The sequence below is a fragment of the Salvia splendens genome, chromosome 1 (assembly GCF_004379255.2).
Source record: "Salvia splendens isolate huo1 chromosome 1, SspV2, whole genome shotgun sequence".
Taxonomy (NCBI): Eukaryota; Viridiplantae; Streptophyta; class Magnoliopsida; order Lamiales; family Lamiaceae; genus Salvia; species Salvia splendens.
The window spans coordinates 39,571,343-39,598,036 of NC_056032.1; the positions used below are offsets into that span (position 1 = coordinate 39,571,343).

The following is a 26,694-nucleotide window of genomic DNA, read 5'->3' on the forward strand; positions in this document are numbered from 1 at the left end:
GTAGCCCCAAAATTTGTTGTACCCCAAATGTTTTTGATATTACTAATACATTTAGTGAGAATTTTATATAAAACCTTTGTGTTCCAATGGTAACTCGCTGACAATGTCTTTTTGCTTCTCCTAGTTCGACACTCCGCTGGCGTGCAATCCCTTTATATTTTTATTCTCTTTATCTTATTTTTTTAATTATGTTTGAATACTTTTTTATTTCTATGCTCACATGTTCATTTCTATTATGCATTCTCCTTTTCATTGTTTTTAATTATGTTTACGTTTGAATACTTTTTTATTTATGTACTAACATTTTCATTTTTGTCACTGTAGTAATTAGTTTTTTAAGTTAATTAATTATTTGCACTCCACTAACATTTTCGATTATGTAATGTAGTAGTAATTAAATTTTTAGTTTAAGTAAAAATTTGCACTCCTATTTTATTTTCTAGTCATTACGATTTTTTACTCTGCTTTAATTATTTTGATTTTCCCTATTATGTTATTTATTTATTTTAATTTCTTTATTAGTTATATTGCACGCATTATTTTTTTCATCATTTTAAGTAATGTAACTCGTACTTCAAATAAAAAAAATTAGTTTGTTTATTGCATTAATTTTTTTAATATGAAATTCTTAGTTTTATCATTTTATGCAGTACCCCCTCTGTCCCTAAAGAATATACACTTTGGGTTCGACACGAGTTTTAATGTAAAACTGGTAAAATAAGAGAGATGTAGATAGAAAAGATAATTAAAGTATTATTAATGGATAATGAGTCTCACCTCAATAGAGAATAAAGAGTTTCTAAAATTAGAAAGTGCATATTATTGTGGGACGGACTAAAAAGGAAATAATGCATATTCTTATGGGACGGATGAAGTATTATTTTTAATAAAATTCATACTTCATATAAAAAAGTACTTACTATTTAAATTATTTTTATAGTCAATGTTATTCTATTTATATTATAATTATTTGTCGTACAATTCGTACCCCAAATTAAAAACTCTGGATACGCCACTGGGCTGAGCTTTACCGAAGCGCCCACGTGGCCGGAAGTGAGCGCCACCTGTGAGGAAACTGCACCCGTTGGACAAGAAGAGGAGATGATTTCCAGCCACCACCGCCGCTCCACCGATAATCCGTCGCCGGTGAGAAAACTGCACCCGTTTGGTCACCGCCTTTTTGGTGGCTATTTTTTGTTATATACGCGCCATGCGGAGGAAAGCAGCGGATCCCGGCTCCCCTGCGAATTCGGATTCGCCTACCGGGACGAGACACGGGGAGCCGGTTTCACCGGTTTAATTTATGAAATAAAATATGAGAGTGAAGTTATATAAATAGATATATCTAAAATTAGGTTATTTTTTATATTCTTTAGCTTTTTTATGATATAAAAATGTTGAAATCGTTATGTATGTGCAAATGAGGAGATAAAGCAATTAATGAATAATTATCTTCTTTTTCAGCGCTGGTTTCGGAAATTTGCTTTGTAATGCTTCATTAAATTAAATTAATCATACAAACATTATGCTTCATTAAATTAAAGTAATCATACAAACATTATATCCCTCTGTCCCATGTTACTTGCACTGTTCCATTTCGGTTCGTCACAAACTACTTACACTATTTCTAGTTTAAGTTAGAACTAATGTATTTAATTAATATGTTAGTTTAAGTTAAGAGCTCCTTTATTAAGTGGTGTCTCATTATACTTAAAATTCTAATTTAATTACACTAAAAAATCAATCTCAAATTTACGGCATAAAATGAAAAGTGCGAGTAACATGAGACGAATGAAGTACTAAAAAAAGAAAAATACACTATTGCCGGGAATCAAACCCGGGTCACCCACGTGACAGGCGGGAATACTTACCACTATACTACAGGGACTTAATATTTATGATTTTCTTGTTATTTTATTAATATCAAAACAATATGAGAATTTTGACTAAATTTAAAACTTCCATTTCGTATGTACACAAAAATACTTGGTAGTTTTTTCAATGTTTATAAACAATATAACATCATTGTTAGACAATGGCGTTAGCTTGTGTATTACAATCAAATTTCGTCAGTGTAACATTCTCTCAGCTCATGAGAATCTTAAACACAAGTACAAACACACACACACTGAGACACACTACAACAACAAAACAAGAAGGTAACCACTATCAAGAATTTAATCAACAAAACAAACTGGTCATTTTTTTAAATCATAGACTAATCTGTTTTTGGGCTGATGATCCCCTTTTAAGTTTCAAGGGATTCATATTCCAACATATCCATGGCCACACTCGTAAGCATATTCCGGCCGAGAATCTTCCCCTTCCCATCCACACTCGCACAATCAGTCCGCTGAATCCTGTTCAACCCGAATCCATGAAGGTGATGCTTGCTGCTCTCAATGTACGGTGATCTCCGCAGAGGCGAGAAGCTAGGAGTCGACAAGGCCGTCCTGTACGGGCTGCTGATCGTCCCAATCTTTGGGAACGCCACCAGCTGATCTGACTGCTTCGACAACTCATCCACCAAGAGCAAGTCGTCAATACGCGCTACAATGTTGAACGCCAAGCTCTCGAGGACTCTTGAGTAGCTCTCTAGTATCGACTTCCCCACATCCTAATCATACGTATCGTATGTGTTAGTAACGAGTAATGCAAATAAACAAGGGATGGAGATATATATATATACCTTGTTATATTGGATCTTGCTCATGTCTAAGGTGGTCTGAGGTAGACCGGGAAACCGTTGCCTCAGGCAGATGAGAAGCCTCTCTGCTCTATTTGCGAGCACCTCCCATTTGTCTCCATCACCCACGAAATCCTTGACCATTTCCCAATGGGACTTGTTTGTGCTGCCATGTGAGGAATTTTTTGAGGTGTTTCTTCGCCTCCACACAAGCATTGTGGCCTCCACTCTGTTGGCAATCTCGAGAGCGTGATGATCAGTGGACAGATGGAGGCAGTCGAGCAAGCACTCAGGCATGAATTGGTCAGAGTTTATATATCTATGAATACGAGCTCCCAAACTCACCTTCCCGTTCTGCACAAGAGATAACCAGCATTGAATCATCACAGTTATATGGTGAAGAAGCTGAAGCTCAATACCTTTGGGAGTGATTCTAGATATGAATCGGGGATGTCCATTTCTGCGATAGTCGCACTGTTTATAGCCATTGCAGCTTTGAGTATTTGGTTAGTGCAGTCTCGCCTATGCTGCAGCAACTTCTTTCCGTCCTCACTGATGCCACCGGGAGGGACACGAGGCACGGGAAGCCACCATTTGTCTTGTTGATGGGGGAGGGTTTCACGGATGGAGCACGGTGAACCTTTGACAGTTGGAGATACTACCCCTTGATCGACATACCAGAACTCGGAATCTTCAAATGTTTCCAAGATTTCCTATAACAAAAAAAGGGGTTAATATCTCAGAAACATTACATAAATAAATACTATAGAAAAATTTCACAGAAATAAAAAATGAAAGCTCTTACAAGAAGCATGTTGTCTAACTTGCGCAGAGCAGGGAGGTTAATGCTTAGATCCGATCGCAGCCTGGTTGTCATGACCTGAGTCGAGATAGAGAAGATCAGGTACGAGAAATTCAAGAGAAGCGTGCATGATTATAGAGTCTTGATGCTCAAATGTATGCAAGCCCAACAGATTATCCAAAGGTAATTTGACTCAATTCATGCAGTTTCTTTTTCATGCTTTCCTCATATAGATCAAACTGATAAATGAATATTGATGCAGATTTACAAGTTCAGCATCGAACTATTTCAAGAAAATCGTGTCAAATTATAACCTTGATGCTCAAATATTATGCCAACAAACACTACACAAAGGTAAACTTGTGCATCGCTCAAATAGCATCATAATGATGCATCCAAATTAGGCGAAAGATATAATTTCAATGCCTCAATGTGTATATATCTATGATGAAAATCATACTCACCTCAACTGGAGAAAGGGGGTTAGATAACATGGAGTCCAACTATACAAGCATAGCCAGATCAAACAATTTCAATGAAACCGAGCAAGAATGTAGACCTAATGCTCAAATATCATGTTTAACTTGCTGTACATTGCACGAACAGATCAAAATGAGACATCCAAAGCATGACTATAAGTTTAATGTATACATCTATGGTGAAATCACACTCACCTCAATGGAGAAAGCCTATTAGGTAACATGGAATTGAATATACAAGCAAAGACTCATCAAACAATTTCAAGAATACCATGCTTGATTTTGAATGCATAGATCAAAATGATACATCCAAATCAGGGGGCATTATAACAAGTATGGAAAAATCATGGATACCTCGAGTTTACTTCCATTGGGGAAAGTCTGCCAAGAAGGTATGAATTCGACAATATGATCGCTAACGGAGAGAATCCATTCCATCTCCCTTCTCCACATTAGTTTCTTATCTAGCTGCAGAGGCTCCAACCTCCAAACTTGTCCAAAAAGAGTAGCTAAAACAGTAATCAAACAAGTAAGTAGCACAAATTCATCTACATTATCAAGCAAGATAAGCATCATTTTCTTGAAACATACCACACAGATTAGTAATAGCATTGGAGATAGCCGAAGCAGTGGAAGCACCATTCCCGCGACCAGACATGTCTTCACCAAGCAGCAGTTTGGAGAATCTCTCTCTCATCATCTCAAATTCTAGTTACACATCAAAATGCATAACAACGTTAATGAAGCTAATACTCTCTCTCTCTCTCGCTCTCAACACGATGGTTAAAATAAACAAACACACCCACACACAACTCACCTGATAGAGATGATCTCTTCTTCTCAAACTTCATTTCCTCCACGTGGATTTCGTGGGATTCTTCAGAGGCCTCGGAAGTTGAAGGCTGTGAAGATGAATCTTGAAAACTGCTACTACTACTACCACTCAACCCCAAGACCAAAAAATCAGAGCTTGAAATGCTGCTTTCACAGTTCGAATCCATGTTTTCTCTAAATGTGCACTCATTCTCACATAACCCTTCTTTCCCCCCTTTAAAAATTTCGTCTTGAATCAACAAAGCAGACATTCGCACCACAAATTGACAGTATTTCAAGAATTTGACTGATTTGGAACCTAATGAGAGTGCAGAGGGAGGTTTTGATTTTCTTGAAAATGTGGGCTTAAATTAGTAATTAGAAAGAAAGGCTCAGGTTTTGTTTAGTTGAGAACATAGCCTCTCTCTCTCTCTCGCGCGCTCTCTCTCTCTCTCTCTCTCTCTCAGGAGTCTTCAACTTCGTCTTCGACTTCAACCGTGTCTGCTTTTGAGGGGGATTTTCTTACTTATATCGGACAAAAGGCCAAGAATTAGATTTCCAGCACTTAAATTTATTTAAATGGTAATAGTAATAATTTTTGAAGAGTAATACAAATTGCAGCGAGGTAGATTGTGGTCCTTTTAGTATTTATTACTACAAAATAAATTTGTGATCACATATTTTATAAATTATTGTAGTAATATTAATAATTTTTGACAGATTTTATGTGAAGTTGTAAAAGATTATGTTATATGCAAGTCAAGGTAAATAACTCAGTACAACTGCAATTGAGAATTACAAAAAATTAGCATGGTTTCTTTTAGTATTATTTTATTCTTTGTATTAAAAAAAACAAAATTAGCGTCGCCTTAAAATTATAGTGCTGGTAGTTAGTACTCCGTATAACATATGCATTTGGAAATTCAGAAAACTAAATTAAATATATGTATTACATATGCATTTTTTATATAAATATATTTACAGTTAAAATTTACAGAAAAAAAATAACAATCGCCTAAAACTTTTTCATTCATAACCGTTGAGGTGTGTTATAAAGTTAGGCAATTTCTTTTTAAATTTTGAACTGGATTTAAAGTATTTCATAAATAGATATGGTGACATAGGTTTTTATCTAGGAATCATATTTTGACATATGGATCATGGATGGATATTATATCTTCCAAACTAAAGAGAAATCAAACAGTTTGGGCTAATTAATTAAATACGTAAGAATATGTATGCTCATTAAACTCAAATTTGCAACATAGGGTCAATTAATTCACAATTTCAACTTGAATATATTTTTGTATAGCTTAACTTTGAGGAATTAATAATCATGGTCAACAACATTGTCAAATTCACTGTTAATTTTTGTTTTACACAAAGATTCGACCAATTAATATATGTTTGATCTTTGCCGATTATGTCAAGATGAATGCTTAGGTACTGTACAGCAATTTTAGTTGGGTAATTAATGACTAATGAGGATGATTTTGTTGAGTTGTGAAATTTATGTTCTTCCTTTTTTTAAAAAAAAAGAGGGAACATCTTTTTTAGTACATCAACTATTCTAAATGTGCAAATTTGATTCGTAACATTTCATAATATCTTTTGAGATCCATCAACTATAAGTTAATATCAATTCAACTACTTTTTGGCTATTTCTAATATTTTCATGACCAAAGTACCATTAAGGCCATGAGGACAATTGAATCTATTTACCCTCTCATTTTCATTAAAGTATATAATTTGGGATAGTTGATGTGCCAAAATAGATGTTCCCTCTAATTTTAATTTCAAAATAAAAATATCTTAATGATATTAATATTCTATTAATATTAATTATTTACATTTAGTTTTACTTATTTGTAATATTTTAAATCATTATACTACATTTAATATTAATAGTGAAATAACTTAGGTATAAATATATGTAAACATTATAATACAATATTTGTATATAAAAGTTGTTTAATTTATTAGATGGAATATTAATTTTTCAATCTTAAAGCTATAAATAGAAGAATATGTTATTTTTAAGTTCAATACAAAATTGACAATTAAAAACAAATTAAAATTTATTAACATACACAAAATCTTAAATAATTCAAAGAGCTAAGTTTTATTTTATCTACTGTTATATAGTAATTGTAGTCTAAAAAAATTAGTTGAAATTATCAATAATCAATTTAATAAAAAAGACAATGACATTCTTAGTTGAATATATGATTAATTAATATCTAATGATTGTTTAATTAAATAAAAAATCAATAGTTGCTATCAATTGTTTAATATCACAATGTCGCGTTTTAATATTATCATTAGACCATTTACAACAACGTCATAAAAACTGTTCATAATTCTCATATCTATTCCCTTGATTATTCGTGAATTATATTTTTTCTACTTTATTAAAATTTTATTTCAATGTAGTATATATTATATATTATGATTAACTTAAATTTTCAGTTTAATAAAATTATGAAATTTATTAAAATAAAATATTTATCTTAATTTTATCTAAATAATTGAGAATGTAACCATATAAAAGTATTACTTAGCACTAGAAAGTAATATCATAATATTCAAATAAGGTATAATATATATTAATAATAATAGTATATGAAACTATTAAACTTAATTCCAAATAAATTAGAAGAAAGAAGAAAGCGGATGAATAAAGAAAGGAAAATAAATTACATACTTAAATGAAAATGAGAGGGTAAATAGATTGAATTGTCCTTCATGGCCTTAAGGGTACTTTGGTCATGAAAATATTGGAAATAGCCAAAAAGTAGTAGAATTGATATTAACTTATACTTGATTGACCTCAAAAGATATTATGAAATGTTACGGACTAAATCTGCTCATTTGGGATAGTTGATGTACTAAAAAAGATGTTCCGTCAAAAAAATAACCTTCATTGGTTAACCAAGTGTTAGGACAGTCGACTGCAACATTAGTTTAATATTGTCCGCTTTGGGTCAAGCCCGCACAGATTTTTTTTGGGTCACTCTCAAAATGCCTCAAACTAATTGGGGTTGGACATGAATTATATACATCTTCCAACTTTCCTCGCTCATCCAATGTGAGATGTGTTTGTAACCCAACAAACCTCCCCTCAAACCGAGACCACATCGGGAACGCAGTCAACACGAATATAGGTCGTTCCAGCCTCCCAGGGCCCAACTCTAACCCGAGTCTTTCAGGACCCGACCCTAACTGGGGCTCATCCATGCCCGACCCATAGCCACCTGGGCTCTGATACCACTTGTTAGGACAGTCGACTGCAACATTAGTTTGATATTGTCCACTTTGCATCAAGCCCACATGAATTTTTTTTGGGTCACTCCCAAAATGCCTCAAATTAATTAGGATTGGATTGAAATTATATACACCTTCCAACTTTCCTTACACTGTGGGATGGGATGGATTTGTAACCCAACACCAAGATCGTCGATTCACTAAAATCTTGTGCTTGGTATGATTGACAAACTTCACAAATAAACCCAACAACTTTTTGTTATAAAACGAACGAAAAATAGTCGCAAACTTTTGATAATATTGCTGGTGTTATCATACTAAATACAGTAAGTTCTTAAAATCCAGATTATATATAAATAGATTAAGTACACACTAGAATTATTGTTATACCTTTGGTCAAACCAAAATAAGAATATACTCCCTCTGTTCCATATTGTTTGAGGCGTTTCTTTTCGGCACGAGATTTAAGAAATTTGCATTAAGTGAGTTAAATAAAGTAAAATAAAGTAGAAAAGAGAATGAAGTAAGAGAGATGAGAGAGTAAAAGAAAGAATAAAACAGATGTGATTAGATGTTTTATTTTTAGTCAAAAAGAGAAATGACTCAAGTAACTTGGGACAATCTAAAATAGAATATGACTCAATTAACTTGGGACGGAGGGAGAAAAATATTATACAACTCATCCCATAAATATTATTCGGTTTAAATAAAGTTATGCGCCTTTCTCTACTCTATCAGTAAATCAAAAATTTCAAATATTAATTATTACTCTATTAAATACAAGTCATAACATAAATGTTCCGAAAAATAAATGGTCATTCTGGACTGAAGATGGGCTTAGAAATCCAGTAATGGGTTTTAATTATCGTAAATTTCTACGTGTCGCTTTATTGCTTAAATTATCTAAACTACTAGTTTTTAATTAACATGTAATTTTATGTACAATATTTATGCTTGAAATTATTAATCAACTCGAGAAAAAGTCAAGTTCTAATCTTTAATTTATTTCCTCTAAAGAAGCATGTAGTGGGATATAAAAGTTGGAATAGAGGATTTTTACAAACCCCTAAAATATTCAAAATTTAACACTTTTTATTATAATACTACACTGCCTCAAAAGTCGCACATTGTCCCATGGAGTATTTACTTCAAAGTACTCCTTTCGTCCTATAAAAAATATCATACATGTGGAATGTTACGAGATTTTATGAATGTGGAATGATACGAGATTTTATGAGGTTTTGTTTGTGCGTGAAATTGAGAGAAAAAATATAATTTTTAAATAAATATAAGAGAACTTTTTCTAAAAATGAAAATGTGAAATCTTTAATGCGACAAACTAAAAAGAAAAATTAGACATATGCGACGGAGAGAGTATATTTTTTCAAAATTGTCGCTTGTACTTTGTCATCATAATTTTGTGCACCAAATGTTGCACTAGTATCATTATTTATGCACCAAATTTGTATCGATCGTGCTACAGCATGGCCAATTTAAGTAGTGACGATTATACTTCGTCCTTAAATTTTGTTACACATTTAAAATTTGAATCATTGTAAGAGAACTGTAACTTTTAAACCTTTCGTTTTCAGTTGAATTTTGAAAATGGGGACATAACTTTTTGAACGTTAAGCTTTCAAAACTAAAAACTACCTTTCGAGATATTCAATTAATGATGATGTTCTTTTATGTTAATCAGATATTTGGGGTTCAGTTCTCAGTTCTAACTGCCTCTTTTTCCCAACTAAAAAATATAGTACACTACTCCGTATATAAAATTAAGTGAAAACTCTATACTTAAACAGTGAAATGGTTATCGATGATTTATTGATGTTGAATAACAAATGATGAAAATTAGTTCAGGACATAATAAACTCGACACTTTATGACATTACAACAAAAAAAATCGTTAAGAACATTTTTAATGCAATTAAGGACGCTAATTTGTGTTTCTAAATATACCAACAATGCTTTAAAAAACTGTCCTTATTGTTGGTGTCCTAACTAAAATTAGAGAAGGCAAATGAAAGTGTCTTCAAAAAATAAAAGATTAAGTTAATTTGTCCTTCATTTATGAATGCTTTCTTTTGCGTCCTAAATTATTGTTATTTTTAAAAAATTTTGCAATGCAAATAATTACTTCTCAATTTTTGTGGCCTTAAAAAATTAAGTTTTTTTTAGTACAGAAGACCAAAAAAAGTTAATTAAAACCTTATTCTATGAGAAGCTGGCTGAGATTATATATGCACAGTTTCACGAAGTTTTCATTTCAATTTTAAAAAAAGGCTATGGTACTATTTACCTAGTTTTCTTTTCCAACTAGATCAAATAACACATGCATGTATTTAGGGTTATATGTTACCAGTGGCGAAACCACATATGGGCCAAGGGGGGCCATGGTCCCCCATAAATTTTATGGTTTAGTATTATATACATATTGATTTTACTAATTTGGACTCCCACTATAAAAATTCTGGCTTCGCCACGGTATGTTACCTAATTAAAAAAAGAATGAAGAAAAAGCTAGAAAATGAAATGGTTGGACAATAAAGAAAGAGAATGAAAAAATTGAAAAATAGTAAATGAAATAAATATAAATAAAAATAATTGACAAAAAAAATAGTTCATAAATAGACTCGACCCTTTATGATACTACTAGATCAAGAAAGTCAACACCTTATATATATGATATTAAAATCATGATATTTTGAGTGAATTAAATTCTCATTTGAAAATTTGAAAAAAAATATTATAGGACTATTTACCTAGTTGTCTTCTTCAACTAGATCACATGACACATGCTAAAACTATATGATCAATCAATCAATTAATAAAATTTAACATAAGATCTGGCTATCTTAATTGCAAGGATCCGATTCAAATTTTTTTAATACCCAATCTATCTTGTAGAACAAGTTCAGCCAATTCTATAAGAATAGCTCATCAACCAAATCCAAAATCAAGTAGTCCAAATAAAGACACCTCAAAATATGGCAGAAGTGAAGGTGATTGGATCTTGGTCTAGCCCATATACGAGGAAAGTAGAAATGGCTCTCAAAATGAAAGGTGTGGAATATGATTATATCGAAGAGGATCTTAAAAACAAATCACCTCTTCTTCTACAACACAATCCAATTCACAAAAAAGTGCCAGTTTTGCTACACAATGGCAAACCTATTGTTGAATCAATGGTGATTCTTGAATACATAGATGAGGTGTGGGAGGGTCCAGCCATTCTACCCAAAGATCCTTACGATAGAGCCATGGCTCGTTTCTGGGTCAAGTTCATCGATGACAAGGTTCGTCTACCTCACTCACTATTTCTTTTTTTTAGTATAGTGTAGCTCACTTGTATTCATATATTGATAATGTGCAATTTATGGGTTCGTTGATACACACCTAAACTCATATTAGTATGATATTGTCTGTTTTTTTGTTATCTTTGCAGTGCATACCGCCGATGTGGAAAGCATGTTGGAGTGTAGGAGAGGAGCAAGAGAAGTTGAAGGAGGAAGCAAAACAAGGCCTCAAATTTCTAGAAAATGAAATCAAGGGGAAAAAGTTATTTGGTGGTGACAATATTGGGATAGTAGATCATGCTGCAAATTTCATTGCCTATTGGTTTCCTATAACTGCAGATTTTGTGGGACTCCAACGACTCATGACAGAGGAGGAATTTCCCAATCTATACAGATGGGCAGATGATTATTGTAGTCACACTTTTGTCAAGGAAAATTTACCTGACAAAGATGGTTACATTGCCATATTGAAGTCCAGATATAGATCGATCATTATATGGCACTATTTATCACTAATAAACTATGTAACATTTCTCGTACGTAGTCCACATGCATTTCCTATATACGAGTATGAATTCAAATAATGTATTCCTTTTTTTCAGAGTAATTTATTATTTTATCAAAGTTGTTGTATCTGCTAATATATATGCTGCTGAGATAATCGCACACGTCAATTAATATTAATTTCACATAATAATAACTTTATAAAGAATATAGGCAGCTGAGATGATTGCACACGTCAATTAATATCAGCTTCAACCGAATTGATACTACTCAATCAGTGAAGTAAAATACCTAGAACATTCCATTGCCCCTAATAAAAGAAGCCATTGAATTCCATATTTCAATTACTAACCAAAGATCAAGAGCCTAGAGAGAGAGATGGGAGAAGTGAAGTTATTGGGAGGATTGGGGTTTAGCCCATATGTGAATAGAGTAGAAATGGCCCTTAAATTGAAAGGAGTTGAGTATGAATCTATAGCAGAAGATTTGAAAAACAATACAATACAATACAATCCAATTCACAAAAAAGTGCCTGTTTTGATACATAACGGAAAGGGCATTGCTGAATCATTGATCAAGTTTGGCAGGAAGGTCCACCAATTCTTCCCAAGGATCCTTATCAAAGAGCCATGGCTCGTTTTTGGGCTAACTTCATTGATGAAAAGCTACTTCACCAACTACTTTTTCTCTTTCTCTCTCGTTTATGCTTATGCTTATGTTTATGTTTGGAGCACAGGAGAGGAGCAAGAGAAGGCAAAGGAGGAATCAATAGAAGCCCTCAAGTTTCTTGAAGATGAAATTAAAGGCAAGAATTTTTTTGGAGGTGACAATATTGGAATTGTAGATATTGCTGCCAATTTCATTGGATATTGGCTTCCAACCAGATCGGAGTTGACGGGAGTCCAAATCATGACAAAGGAAAATTATCCCTAAGAAGGAAAATGGGCGAGTGAGTATTGTAGCGACAGCTTTGTTAAGGAAAATCTACCTAAGAAGGATGCACTAGTTGAAAGGTTATCATTTAGGCTTAAAACTATTAGTTCATCCTACTCGATTACTATATTTTATGCGATCATTTATGCTTTAACATTATATCTACAATTACTTCTTGGGTCGACTATGTAACATGATTTGTTTGATTTTGATCAGTTATTTGAATTCGCTTTTTGTATTTTAATTATTTATTTCACTGTAATACTCCATTTCCTTAATTCTAATTTTATTATAATTGAGTTGTATTACGTCCCAACAAGAAATTTTTTTTATCTTATACTGTTCATAACATTTGATGGTTTTTTTTGTCAATACAATAGTATTTTTCTAGAACTATTATCGGGTAGTCCAACTCCACAATTATTACCATTATCAGGGCAAACATAATCTTATAACACAACATATTTTACAAATCTATCACATACTACTAGTTAATCTTCTCGCGATTAAATATTTGAACTCTAAATATGAATCAAGGGTGATCAATTGAGATTTTTTAGCCTAATTGAAAATTGAGATGCATTATCAGTCACTCATTTTTATTAAATGAGTGGTCCATAATTTGCCACATGAAAAATATTTTTAGATTAATTAATTATGAAAGGGCAGAATGGTAATTTCATGGTACATTTTATTCAATAAATACTTTTTTTTAAATATTTTTATATTTATTTTTAATTTTTTAATTTTTTTTTAAATTTTTTTGTCAACTACACACATATAATGTCAACTACATATACAATTCATATCAACTATACACATATAATGTCAACTATAAGTTGTTGACATTTGATGTGCATGCTATTGACGATAATACCCTCGAGTTGACATAATCTACTTGCAGTTGACATTTCAAAAATGTTGTAGATGAGTGGCTGAAAATGCATCTCAATTCTCAATTAAGCTAAAAAAGCTCAGCCTAGCAGGACCCTATGAATGCAAAGGCTGAAATTTTTGAGATTGGAATTCTATCTTGTTTTACAGTTTCATTAAATTGAAAGTTGGAATTATTTTTCTTAGTAATATGCATATATTTGAAAATACAAAACAAGCAAAAGAAAAAGAGAAGTAAGTCGTTGTAGTATAGTGGTAAGTATTCCCGCCGGTCACGCGGATGACGCGGGTTCGTCCCCGGCAACGGCGTATTTTTGTTTTATTACAATTCCTTTATTCATGTTATTGTGGAATTTTCTCACCATTAGAGCATCTCTAATGGCGGCGTCAGCGTAGGCACGCCGATTTTTCGCGGACGCCGGTGCTGACGCCGAACTATTGCAGCCGGCGTCGGCGAAACCGGCGTCAAAATAGACGTGCCTACGCCGATTCTGACGCCGATTCTCATGGCGCCATTGTAGGCCCCGAATCGCGCCCCGAATCGGCGTCAGACAGGCGTCAGAATTTTATTATTTTTTTAATTTTTCGAAACACTATATATACGCGCTTTGGACGTCATTTTCATTCGCACCACTTGTATTAACGAGTACTCTCTCTATCTTAATTTCTGTACAAGATCAACAATGAGAAATGAGTAAGGCCGGTGGTGGTGGTAGTGGTGGGGATGCTGATGAGTACTAGCGTATGATGAACGAAGAGCTAGATGCCTATACGAACGGTGAGGTTGATCGATGGTTGGAGAGTTATATGCAGCCGGCGATACCTCGCCCACGACCAGTTGTCCACCGTCGACAAGTGGTTGATCGTGATCATGTAGCTGCACATCAGCGCATGTTCACAGATTACTTCGCAGAGGAGCCACGTTTTAACGCCAACCATTTCAGGCGTCGTTTTAAGATGAGGCGGGACGTGTTTATGCGTATTGTTAACGCTTTGGAGCATCGATATCTGTATTTCCGCTTCAGACACGATGCGGCTGGCAGACCCGGCCACACCCCTATTCAAAAGTGCACTGCGCCAATTAGGCAGTTGGCCTACGGGACTTCGGCAGACATGTGGGACGAATACCTCCACATCGGTGAGACGACTGCCATTGAATGTATGAAGTATTTCTGTCAGGGCGTGATTGAAGTATTCAGTGATCAGTATCTCCGAAAGCCTACCCCCGAAGATTGTCGGGATCTGCTGCGGATGCACGGGGATCAGCATGGGTTCCCAGGAATGTTAGGCAGCATAGATTGTATGCATTGGGATTGGAAGAATTGTCCCGCTGCCTGGAAGGGGTTCTACACGACCGGCTACAAGAGAAAGAATCCCACGATGATCCTCGAGGCCGTAGCTGATTACCGGCTGTGGATTTGGCATGCGTACATTGGGATAGCCGGTTCGAACAACGACCAAAACGTCCTCAACTCGTCGCCCCTTTTCAACGAGCAGTGCCAGGGCGTCGGCCCGGCCATCAGTTTTATCGCCAACGGCAACCAGCATGATATGGGCTACTACTTGGCGGATGGGATATACCCTATGTGGCCAGTCTTTGTGAAGGCGATCCGCTGCGCATCAGATGTGAAGAAGGTGTACAACTGACTAATTGGGCCAACGACGATAATGAAGCAGGTCCAAGCCACGGCGTCGCCGCCGCCAACGTACGAGATGGGGTACCTCACGATGAAGAAGCCCTCCTCCAAGCACATGCTGACATGCGTCAAACGGATGCTCATATTCGACTCCAAAAGGATTTAATTGAAGAGTTGTGGGCGCGGAGGATTGCAAGACGTTAGTTTTATTTTAAATTATGTAATTTTTTTAAATGTACTTTTAAATTTTTGTACTTTTTTTTAAAATTAATGTACTTTTTTTTATATTATTGTACTTTTTAAAATTTTAATAGTATTATTCAATTTTTCCGTATTTGTCTCGTAAATTAAATTCCGTATGTTGCTACGTCTGTAAATTAAATTATATAATTGTTATTAGTGATGTGGATAGGCTATGGGAGGGCTATTGCATGTCCAGTTGCATGTCCAGATAATGAGGCAGGAGGATTTTAGTGCAGATAATGTGGCAGTGGGAAGGCTATGGGAGGACTATTGCATGTCCAGAACCATTGGAGATGCTCTTATAAAACATACTCGTATGTTCAAGGATCCCGACCCTAATATTTAGTAGTACTACTATAATATAAAAGAACATTTGAAAATGAAAATTAAGTTAAAGTTCTTTAACGAGATTTTGCAGCTAACCTGCATGATTGTTTTTAACAGTAACCGTCTCTAAAAAATAGTTTCATTTTGCTATTTTGGAATATTAACAAAATAAGTCATATTTAAAAAATGCAAAATTTTTCTACTATATCTAGAGATGCCCAAGGTTTTCGGTTCGGGCGGTTAACCACGGAACCGTGAGATTTAAATCGAACCGAAACCGTCACTTTTGGAACCGTGGTTCGTTTCAGGTTCCAAAATTTCAGAACCGAAACCGTGCCGGAACCGTGGGTTCCGGGCGGTTCAAGACCGGAACCGCGAAAAACCACCAAAAAACAGTGAAACCGTGCTGAAACCGCCAAAAACCGTCGGAAACCGGCGGTTCGGAACCATGAAAAATCGTAAAAAACCGCCGGAAAACCGGCGGTTCCGAACCTTAACCGTAACCGCGAAACACCCTCACGGTTCGGTTCCGGTTCAACAATTTCCAAAACCGTAACTGCCTGTTCCGAACCGTAACCGCCGGTTCCGAAACCGTGGGCAGCTCTAATTATATCCACTTCTCTCATTCTCTCTCTTACTTTTTCACTTTTCCTCTCCTACTTTGTCTATTTTTTTTTCTATCTCTCTTACTTTCCTAATTTTTCAATAAAACTCATGTCATCCACAAATGAAATTATTTTTTATGGACGAGGGAAGTAGTATATGATATTTATTCATTAATTCTTGATTGAGTTAAACGTTCTCAATTGAGACAAGAAAAGGATGTCAAAGCCAAAGACATACTAGCATCAATCAATACAAGGTCACAAAAATTATGTTCAGTGTGGCCAGCTCTATGTCTTCATCGTATAAAAAATTGTCAAATTGAGAGTATCCTAGATATTGCTCTAATTAGATGGTAGTATACTGATTGGACATGCCACAAAATTGGGTCAATGTATCTGTGGTTGCAATTGAGAATTCATAAATAAGTATACTAGTATAGTTACTTCTTTTTTTTAGTCATAAATAATAAATTTGGAAATATACACATTTTGTGTTTTGACAAATATATTGAAAGATAAAATTACAAGAAAAAAGAATAATACTATTGCCTAATAGTTTCCTTTCATATAATAAAGTTAAGTAGTGCTCCTACTAGTTTCTTTTCAATTTTTGAATTGAGTTTAGAGACCGACATAAAGAGATATTGAGATGGCTTTTTATCTGGGCATCTTCTTTTGACCTATGGATGCATTATGCATACTAGAGTGAAATCAAACGGTCTAGATCTCTTTATTTTAATTAAATCTAGTGTTATTTATGATAGTATTAATACATTATACTCTCTTCTTCTGCGAATAGGTGTCTCATTTCTTTCCGGCACAAATTTTAAGAAATGTTAAGAAAAGTGGATGGAAAAAAAATTAGTGGCATATGAATCTCACTTGTACATATTAGTTTAAATGAAATGTGACTGAAATGGATTATTGGAATGTTGAGCCTATTACCATATATAGTATAAATAAATCGGAACTACTATTTGTAGACGGACTAAAATGAAAAAAACTCGACTCATATTCACAAGGACTGAGGGAGTAACTTTATAAAAGTAGTATATTTTCCCTATGAAAGTTTTATTTTATTTTTCAGAAATGTCACTTATACTACTTTTTTTCAGTTCATGAACAGCATATATCAAAATTTCCCTTTTCGCTGCTTTTCTCACATGTGGTGGATTTCTTCTCCACTCAAAACATTTTTTAATAACAATTATCGTATCGAACCTGAAGTGAAGTGAGATATAGTTTTTGGCAACTACTATGAGAGAAGTTTATTTAACAAAATATAAAAATTTACAGGTGAATGAACGTGGGTAGATATTAAAGTAGTGGGAAATCTGAAAAAATTTGTATAGTATTGTGATGACGGATGTTATTATAATTAAGGTTTATTACCGCTCATGCTAAATTCCACGACATTGAGCAACGCACGCTTATACTTTTTGTTCAAATATTTTGTTACATATTTAAAATTTGAATCCTTCTAAAATAACTGTAACTTTTAACCTTTCGTTTTCAGTTGAATTTTGAAAGAAGGGGGACATAACTTTTTGAACGTTAAACTTTCAAACTGAAAAAATTGGTTAGTACATTATGATAGTGATAAAATGCAAATTCATATATGGTACAAACTCCAAACTTTTCAACATAGTATCAACACAACATCAACACAATGTCAACATAGTATAAAATTTCAAGATTTTGATGTCAACATAATGTCAATACAATGTTAACACAATTTCAACATAACATTAACCATTAACATTGTGTTGAAATTTTTTGTTGCTATTATTTTATCATTTGTTGATATTTCTAACGGTTCAGATCATAGTTTGGAGTTTGTACAATATTTAAAGTTTGAATTTGATCACGTGTTCCTAGTACATTATTCATTAAAATTGTCATGAATATTGTACTGTACGTCTGTACGTATTCCTTAATTTTCAGATGAACAATGAGTATTGTGGATCGGTTGTGGGCTTCAATAATGAATTAGGCTACCTGAGAAAAAATTGTCTTCTGCACTTGCAAAAAATCAAGATCAAGAATTAATTAGTTGAAGTCATTAGATTGTCAGTTACTTTCATCAATTCATAGTTTTGTAGGACATCTCCGTTGTACAACTCCATAAAAACATCTAAACCAAATTAATCAAAGAAATATTTTTAGGACAAATTACGTAGCTGAATGTTGAACACAAAACTTAAAACTATCTCATAACCTGAAGACAGGCCCAACCCAATATTAGAGTAACGAATTTAACATGGTTTGATTTCAACTAATAAATATTTAGAGCATCCACGATGGCGAGGAGATAGGGAGCCCGATCGGGTGAAATCGGGCTCGGGCGTCCTCGTCCGAGCATTGCAGGCGCCCGATGCATCGGGCGCCCGAGTGAGACGTCGTCCCACTCGGTCGCGCGCCCATTGCAGGGACGTGCCCGAGCCCGATCTCGACGATTTTTCAATTTTTTTTAATTCTTTATTAAACCAATATAAATACTCCATCCTCATTCACTTTTCACACACTTTCACTTTAGTAATGTAGTTTTTTTTAGCTAAGTATGATGCAATTTTTTTAATAAAGTAATGTAGTTGTTTTTTAAATTTTGTGGTGTTTAATATAATATATTTTGGTATTTTAGTAATTAAAACAAAAATAAAAAATAATAATAATAAAAATTAAATGCAAATTGAGCTTAATTGATAGGGCGAACACTAGGGCGAAACCATTGCAGAAAGAAGAGGCAGATTAAAAAATATTGATGTGGCAACCACTAGGGCATCCACTGTGGATGTTCTTATATATCGATTTTTTGGACCCATATCGTAATAATATTATCAGTCTCAGCTTAGAAGAAAGAAAAAGAGAATGACAAGTAATAGAGAAAGAAGAATGAATGAGAAAGTAAATAGAATGAATTGTCTTTCATAATGTTGAGAGTATTTTTGCCTAAATATATTTTTGAAACAGTGAAAAAAATAGCACTTGTGATATTAAATTGAAGTTTATGAATGTTAAATTCTATTTAAAATGTTACATACGCAAAGTTTGCAGACAAAAAAATGTTCCCTTTATTTTAAATTGGGAAATGGAGAGAAATGGGATGAGAGGAGAAATACAACTAAGCTACAGTCATATCCATAGTTTGAATGTAGCATACATACATAATCAAGTTGTGTGGTAGCTTCTATGATATAGGCGGCTGACATCATTGCATACGTTGATTAATGCTTTAATACTCATATGATAATGACATGTGTGTTTCGCAATGGCGAAAATTTCGGTATCTACTTAATATAGCACCTAGAACATTCTATTACCCCTAAATCTATTAAAGAAGCCCCAGAAATCCATTCAATCCAAAGATCAAGAGCTTAGACAGAGATGGGAGAAGTGAAGTTGTTGGGAGGGTTGGGGTTGAGCCCATATGTGAATAGAGTTGAAATAGCTCTAAAATTAAAAGGGGTTGAATATGAATCCATAGCTGAGGATGTGAAAAACAAGTCACCTCTTCTTTTACAATACAATCCAATTCACAAAAAAATTCCTGTTTTGATACATGATGGGAGGGGCATTGCTGAATCACTCATCATTGTTGAATACATTGATCAAATTTGGCAGGAAGGTCCACCAATTCTTCCCAAGGATCCTTATCAAAGAGCCATGGCTCGTTTTTGGGCTAACTTCATTGATGAAAAGGTAACCACTTCACTAACTACTCTCTCTTTCCCTTTCTTTTTAATACGAGTATTTATGTTTGTGTAATTGTGTTTATAGTGCATCTCTACAGCGTGGAAAGCTTGTTCGAGTACAGGAGAGGAGCAAGAGAAGTCCAAGAAGGAATCAATGGAAGCCCTCAAGTTTCTTGAAGATGAAATCAGAGGCAAGAAATTTTTTGGAGGTGACAATATTGGATTTGTAGATATTGCCGCCAATTTCATTGGACATTGGCTTCCAATCATATCGGAGGTTAAGGGAGTCCAACTCATTACAGAGGAAAATTTTCCCAATTTGTGGAGATGGATGAATGACTATTGCAATGACAACTTTGTTAAGGAAATCCTACCTAGCAAGGATGCTCTATTTGAAAGATTCAACTCCAAATAGGTTCATCCCAATACTTGGTCGCACTTCAATTCTATTTGATGCAATCAATATTTATGTCTTTTAGTTCATATCTACACCAGCTTCTTGAATTAAGTTGTTTGTGGTCTTTGAGTTGTCATGTTTGTAGTGTGCATTATCTTTATTTTAAATGCTCACTGACGAGATGCATTCTGTGATAGTATTACTACAAATTGTGCCAGTTTTTGGTTTCATATCTTATTTTAAGTAAAAAATGACCAAGTGAAACACTCAATTCTAAGTAATCAAAAGGAACGAAAAAATAAATTAGATATTAAATCATTTTCTTTTGTGATTGTTGTTAATAACTTTGAAGAAATGAAGATTTTTCAAAAAATAAATAAATTAGATGTTGTACAATTTTATTGTATTTTGAATATATGACTTTAAAATTAAATAGTGGAGTAGTATATATTTCAAGATTATTTTTGGTGTTATTTTATTTTTATCGTGTTATGTAATCACCTGCTCGCATCCCAGACAAAAAATCTTGAACATACAACTGTTAATATGTCCAACTGTTTAATCCTAATGCTTAGTAATGTTTTGTCACTACAAATCATATGCCTAATGGGATGATGGAGAAAATCGATTTTCTAAATTGGATTTGATGTTAGATTGCAAAATGCAAACCAATCAACATATCTATAGAGATGACTTAATGAAGAATGTAATGGAGGAGTAAATTAAGCAATAAAAACATCAAGTCAATCCAATTATGGTACAAATAATATTCAATATAAAGGCACATTATGAAAATGTATTTGTTTCAGAGTCAAAATAAGACGTGGAAGTTAGATATTTGGCCCTAAATAAAGGAGCCCAAAATGCTTGAAAACGAAATTAAGGGCAATAAATTTATCAGAAGTAATAAGTTTGGATTCGTAGATTTGGCCAAATTTCATTGCCTATTGGATCCAATAATGTCCCTTAATGGGAGTCGAACAACATATTATTATTATTAATGCATCATATATAATAATCAATACAGGAAATTAAGAATAACAAGATGTCGTTGTAGTATAGTGGTAAGTATTCCCGCCTGTCACGCGGGTGACCCGGGTTCGATCCCCGGCAACGGCGTATTTTTTTATGAAAGTAGAGTTAGTGGATTGTGGGGTCCATGTCCTAAAATAGAAAGATTCTAAAATTTATATTTTTAAGGAACGACCATAAATGGAAATAGTTGTTATTTTTAAAAAACAGAGGAAGTACAAGAGTGCTCTAAAAATATGAAGTTATTGTTTAAATTTTTACCTCTGAAAAAAATTACCAAATGAGGAATATGAATAGTCTGATTAATAGAAACATTTGTTCAAGGCTGCCGACCGTATAATAATGTGACAACAGCTGACCAAATGAAAGAAAAGTCATTTGGATGTTTCCTTGTTCACACAGCTTTCAATATTCTTGCATATATGAGCTGCTATATATCCTATCAAAAAATTCAAACAACCAACATTAGAGAGAGAGAGAGAGAGAGAGATGTCGAAAGTAAAGGTGTTGGGATTTTGGTATAGCCCGTTTGTGGCGAGAGTGAAAATGGCGTTGAAAATGAAAGGTGTGGAATTTGAATATGTAGAAGAAAATATAAGAGCAAAGTCTGAGCTTCTTTTAGAATCAAATCCAATCCACAAAAAAGTGCCAGTTTTGATACACGATGGGAAGGCGATTGTGGAAACGATGATAATTCTGGAATACATCGATCAAACATGGGAGGGCCCACCCATTCTGCCTCGAGATCCTTATCATAGAGCCATGGCTCGTTTCTGGGTCAACTTCATCGATGAAAAGGTTCGTCTGCTACACTAATTATACTTTCTTTCTTCGCACAACTTCATATCAAAGTCTCGCTCTTTGATTATTTCATGTGACACAATGTAGTTACTAGTATTTCACAATGAAGTTTGAAATGAAAGGTTAGAAATTACATTTTCCCATAAACGTGGCTTGTGATTTGGCGTGCAGTGTCTGAATACAATGTTGAAAGCGTGTTGGCGGACAGGAGAGGAGCAAGAAAAGTGGAAGGAGGAAGCCATTCTAAACTTCCAAATTCTTGAAAATGAAATAAAGGGCAAAAAGTATTTCGGAGGCGACGAGATTAGCGTTGTAGATCATGCTGCCAATTTCATTGCGTATTGGTTTCCACTGATTTCATGGGGAAGAATGGAGCTCGTCACAGAGGATCAATTTCCCAATTTATGGAGATGGTCCTCTCATTACTGCAACCATCCTTTTGTTAAGGATAATCTGCCGCCTATGGATGTCATGATCCCCAAATTCAAGCCTGCTTAGTTAGATGCATCACTCTACTATTTTCATTTTTTACTCTTATTAAACCCAATTGCTTTACTTATAATGTCTCCATTATTATTGTTGCTTCAACCTACATTTCTTCTTATTCTCAATTATTTCGTTTCTAGTAAATCATTTTTTCTCATTATTTCCTTTTTAATTTGTCTGTTCATTTTTATATTTGAAAATAAATCACAGCTTCCACTCTCGTATCGCTCAAATAATTAAATCTATTATCTATACATTGAAGAGTCCTTTGGTTTATGTGAAACCCAATCATAAGTTAAGACAATGGGCATAAAAGCACTTGTCCAAACTATACTTTCATTTTCTGGGTCAACTAAACAAATTCTGGGTGCGATGAACGACACAATTTCCATATAAAAGTCCTAAACTAAAGCTGAAAATTAAACACCTTTAAGAAAATTAACTAAATCTAAAAGGTAAGTTAGAACAAAATCCTTTAATCAAATCTGCTAAATCTGCTTCGAAAAGTCCTAATCTAAAGCTGAAATTTAAACACCTATGAGAAGATTAACTAAAGCTTAAATAACACAATAATAGAGAGATAACAATATGAAAGATTTAAACAACGAATTAAAACTACACCACAAAGCTTGCAAAAATTATAACAAACTAGGGGTCAAAAATCACTACAAATTCCTTTTGTTTCTTGTACTAAATTTCGAAACGAGGAATAAAAAATTAACACAAGAACTTGCCTTAAAAGCTTTCAAGAAAAAAGAACTACCACTAGACATGGAAAATAGTACTCCACAAGCAACAAGATCAAACCAAACCTAAACCAAAATAATTTTGTTTCTTTTCGTCTCCAAGGTTTTCGAACAAGAGCATTAAACTAAACTTGAAAATAGATTTTATGATTAATTTCATAAATGATTATCATCAGCGTAGTTACGTGGCTCACATGCCTACATTACATCCATAGTCACATGGCAATTTTTTTTAAACCATGGTAGCATTGAGCCAATATTGACCATGAATGGAGTATTGGACAGATTTTTAATTTCTTAAAAATGCCAAAATTAGAAAACTTTATCTCTACTTACCAAACAAAATTTTATATGAGTTGTACAATAATATAGCTTAATTAAGTAAATTCAGTCGGAGAGCCAAATGACAAAGGTTGGTAGGTTCTCCACTCACTCATCCACATTGAAAATCGGAGAGCAATTGATGCAACCATGTCCCTATCTCATAGATACTATACACCTCTGACTAATGAGTTAAAGTTATTATTGTTTTAACTAAGAATCTAATTTTTCATTTCCTTATTTATTCTTTTTTTCTTTATTTTATCAATTAATATTAATTTATATTACCGAAATTAACACTTGAAATACTAGTTTACCTATATTATTTTTGTTGGCAATTGAAACTAAAAATATAATATATAACTGTCCCACATCGGTGTCAAGAGAAAACTGAAACTAGTATATAAGTCTCATGGGCCCCTCCTCCTATCACCAATTGGTTTTAGGATGGAACCCATGGATTTCTATCATGGTATCAGAGCGGGTCGCCGATTGTGGGTCATATTTAACTGACCCGGCAGTATATCTGGGCTGAAACCGAAAAAAATGACTGACCCAGCAGTATAACTGGGCTGAAAATTTGGGCCAAGTGGTCCCAACCGATCGAAAAAAATTGGACCGATTGTCCAATCGATTAGAAAAAAAGTCCAACCCCTCCAAGGTTCACCTTGAAGGGTTTGAGGGAGGGTGTTGGCAATTGAAACTAAAAATATAATATATAACTGTCCCACATCGGTGTCAAGAGAACCTTGGAGGGTTTGAGGGAGGGTGTTGGCAATTGAAACTAAAAATATAATATATAACTGTCCCACATCGGTGTCAAGAGAAAACTGAAACTAGTATATAAGTCTCATGGGCCCCTCCTCCTATCACCAATTGGTTTTAGGATGGAACCCATGGATTTCTATCAATTTTGTTATATATATTAGTAAAAGACCATTTTTTTTATTTTTTTTATTTGCATACTTAAAGTCGGAGAGCATCTGATGCGATCACATTAATTATGTTAGAAATTTACGACGATTTTTAACATCTTAGTTTGCAAGATTTCACTCAACTAACTAACTCTATGAATCTTATCAACAAGTTTGCCTTCTCTGGTTAGTATAAGTAGACCTCCAAAACTAAGAGCAATATCACACAATTCATTATACATCCACCAAAAAATAAGATTAAACTACATATACATTGACACAGAATGCCTGAAGTGAAGTTGTTTGGAGCATGGTTTAGCCCTAATGTGAGGAGAGTGGAAATGGCCCTCACTTTGAAAGGTGTGGAATATGAATATATTGAAGAAGATCTCAAAAACAAATCTCCACTTTTTCTACAATACAATCCAATTACCAAACTAGTTCCTGTTTTAGTTCACAATGGCAAACCTATTGTTGAGTCCACTGTGATTCTCGAAGTGACAACATTGGATTAGTAGATTATGTTGCCAATTATATTGCATTTTGGATTCCAATTCTCCAAGATGTGGTTGGATTCCACATTTTGACACAAGATAAGTTTCCAAATGTATGGAAATGGTGTGATGAATTGTGCAAAGACAACTTTGTTAAGAAAAACCTGCCTGAGAAGGAGAAAGTGAGTTCTGCGATGAAGATGGCTTTTGAGACAGGGAGTCTGTACTAACACAACAGCTTCAATGTGTATTGTTTGGTTTGCGTTACTATGGATGGTTGTGTTTGTCTGTTTGACTAAGAAATTGTGTGGAGTTCAGAGTTTGTTATTTTAAATTACGTATGTTTCCAGGATGTTTCTTTGGTCAGATATTGTATTCAAAATTATTTTCAAAATTCCTATAATGCTGAAAATTATATTCGATATTTGTTTATTATATTTATTTGCAAACCAATCGACATATATACCGATCGATTTAACACAATCCAACCAAATATGTTGAGGTGAGATTTGAGCTCAATCATTCCTAAAATATATTCAATTCTAATCTATGAAAATAGTATAGCATAGAATAAACTCTATAGAGATGAATTAGTGAAGAATGTAATGGAAGAGTAAATTTTAAGCAATAAAACTCCAAGTCAATCCAATAATGTTCGAACAACATATTATCATATTATTAAATGTACCATTTGTATAATTATCAAAACACGAAAATATGAGCACAAGATGTCGTTGTAGTATAGTGGTAAGTATTCCAATTTTTAATCTTGATGATTGTTTTGTGGTAGTCTCAAAGATGAAATATGGTAAGAAAATACCTAATTGTACAAAGGTAATGTTTCGATATTAAAACAGGGAGTACAAGACTGTTCTAAAAATTTCAAGTTGTGTTTAATTTTTTTCACCTCTGATAAAAAATTACCAAAAGAGGCATATGAATTGTCAGATTAAAAATAAGAAATCATTTAATTCATTTAACAGGAGTAACAATTGTTCAAGGCTAGCTGCCGATCGTATAATAATGTGACAATCGCTGACCTAAAAAAAAAAAACTCATTTGGATCTTTCCACGTACATTCAGACGTTCACACAGCCTTCGTTATATATAAGCTGCTCTTCCATCAAAAATTCAAACCAGATTTATTTTTCGTAGTGAGAGGTAGTCGTAGAATGTACTTATATTATTATTTTGGGTAAATTGGACGAAAATTGAAAATTATGTGTTTTAAACACAAATTAGTGCGAGTAGGCCTCGGTGACCTTTTCCCAGACGCACTTCCGGGGTTGTTGATTCTCAACGATGGGATCGTACGAGACGCTGGT

At 33.9% G+C, this 26,694-nt stretch overlaps 5 protein-coding genes and 1 non-coding gene across 6 annotated transcripts; 5 read left to right on the forward strand and 1 right to left on the reverse strand.

Annotated features, from left to right (window-relative positions):
- Positions 1–2,025: 2,025 nt before the first annotated feature.
- Positions 2,026–5,278, reverse strand: LOC121750400 (rop guanine nucleotide exchange factor 7-like). Its single transcript, XM_042144932.1, has 7 exons — positions 4,785–5,278; positions 4,559–4,675; positions 4,322–4,476; positions 3,492–3,566; positions 3,106–3,399; positions 2,690–3,040; positions 2,026–2,617 (listed from the first exon to the last, which is right to left on the reverse strand). The coding sequence occupies exons 1-7, from the start codon at positions 5,050–5,052 to the stop codon at positions 2,249–2,251; spliced, it is 1,629 nt and encodes a 542-aa protein (XP_042000866.1). The 5' UTR covers positions 5,053–5,278; the 3' UTR covers positions 2,026–2,248.
- Positions 5,279–11,022: 5,744 nt separating this feature from the next.
- LOC121750875 (probable glutathione S-transferase) lies at positions 11,023–11,927 on the forward strand. The gene is made up of 2 exons (XM_042145518.1): positions 11,023–11,343; positions 11,493–11,927. The coding sequence occupies exons 1-2, from the start codon at positions 11,035–11,037 to the stop codon at positions 11,925–11,927; spliced, it is 744 nt and encodes a 247-aa protein (XP_042001452.1). The 5' UTR covers positions 11,023–11,034.
- Positions 11,928–12,285: 358 nt separating this feature from the next.
- LOC121787922 (probable glutathione S-transferase) lies at positions 12,286–12,780 on the forward strand. Its single transcript, XM_042186801.1, has one exon. The coding sequence runs from the start codon at positions 12,286–12,288 to the stop codon at positions 12,778–12,780; it is 495 nt and encodes a 164-aa protein (XP_042042735.1).
- Positions 12,781–19,803: 7,023 nt separating this feature from the next.
- On the forward strand, positions 19,804–20,792 carry LOC121750921 (glutathione S-transferase U8-like). Its single transcript, XM_042145588.1, has 2 exons — positions 19,804–20,185; positions 20,264–20,792. Exons 1-2 carry the CDS (start codon positions 19,871–19,873, stop codon positions 20,591–20,593), a joined length of 645 nt encoding a protein of 214 aa, XP_042001522.1. The 5' UTR covers positions 19,804–19,870; the 3' UTR covers positions 20,594–20,792.
- An 830-nt stretch (positions 20,793–21,622) lies between these two features.
- On the forward strand, positions 21,623–21,694 carry TRNAD-GUC. The gene has a single exon. It is a non-coding gene; the product is annotated as a tRNA-Asp (tRNA).
- Positions 21,695–22,082: 388 nt separating this feature from the next.
- Positions 22,083–23,054, forward strand: LOC121750931 (probable glutathione S-transferase). The gene is made up of 2 exons (XM_042145599.1): positions 22,083–22,405; positions 22,580–23,054. The coding sequence occupies exons 1-2, from the start codon at positions 22,097–22,099 to the stop codon at positions 22,904–22,906; spliced, it is 636 nt and encodes a 211-aa protein (XP_042001533.1). The 5' UTR covers positions 22,083–22,096; the 3' UTR covers positions 22,907–23,054.
- Positions 23,055–26,694: the final 3,640 nt, after the last annotated feature.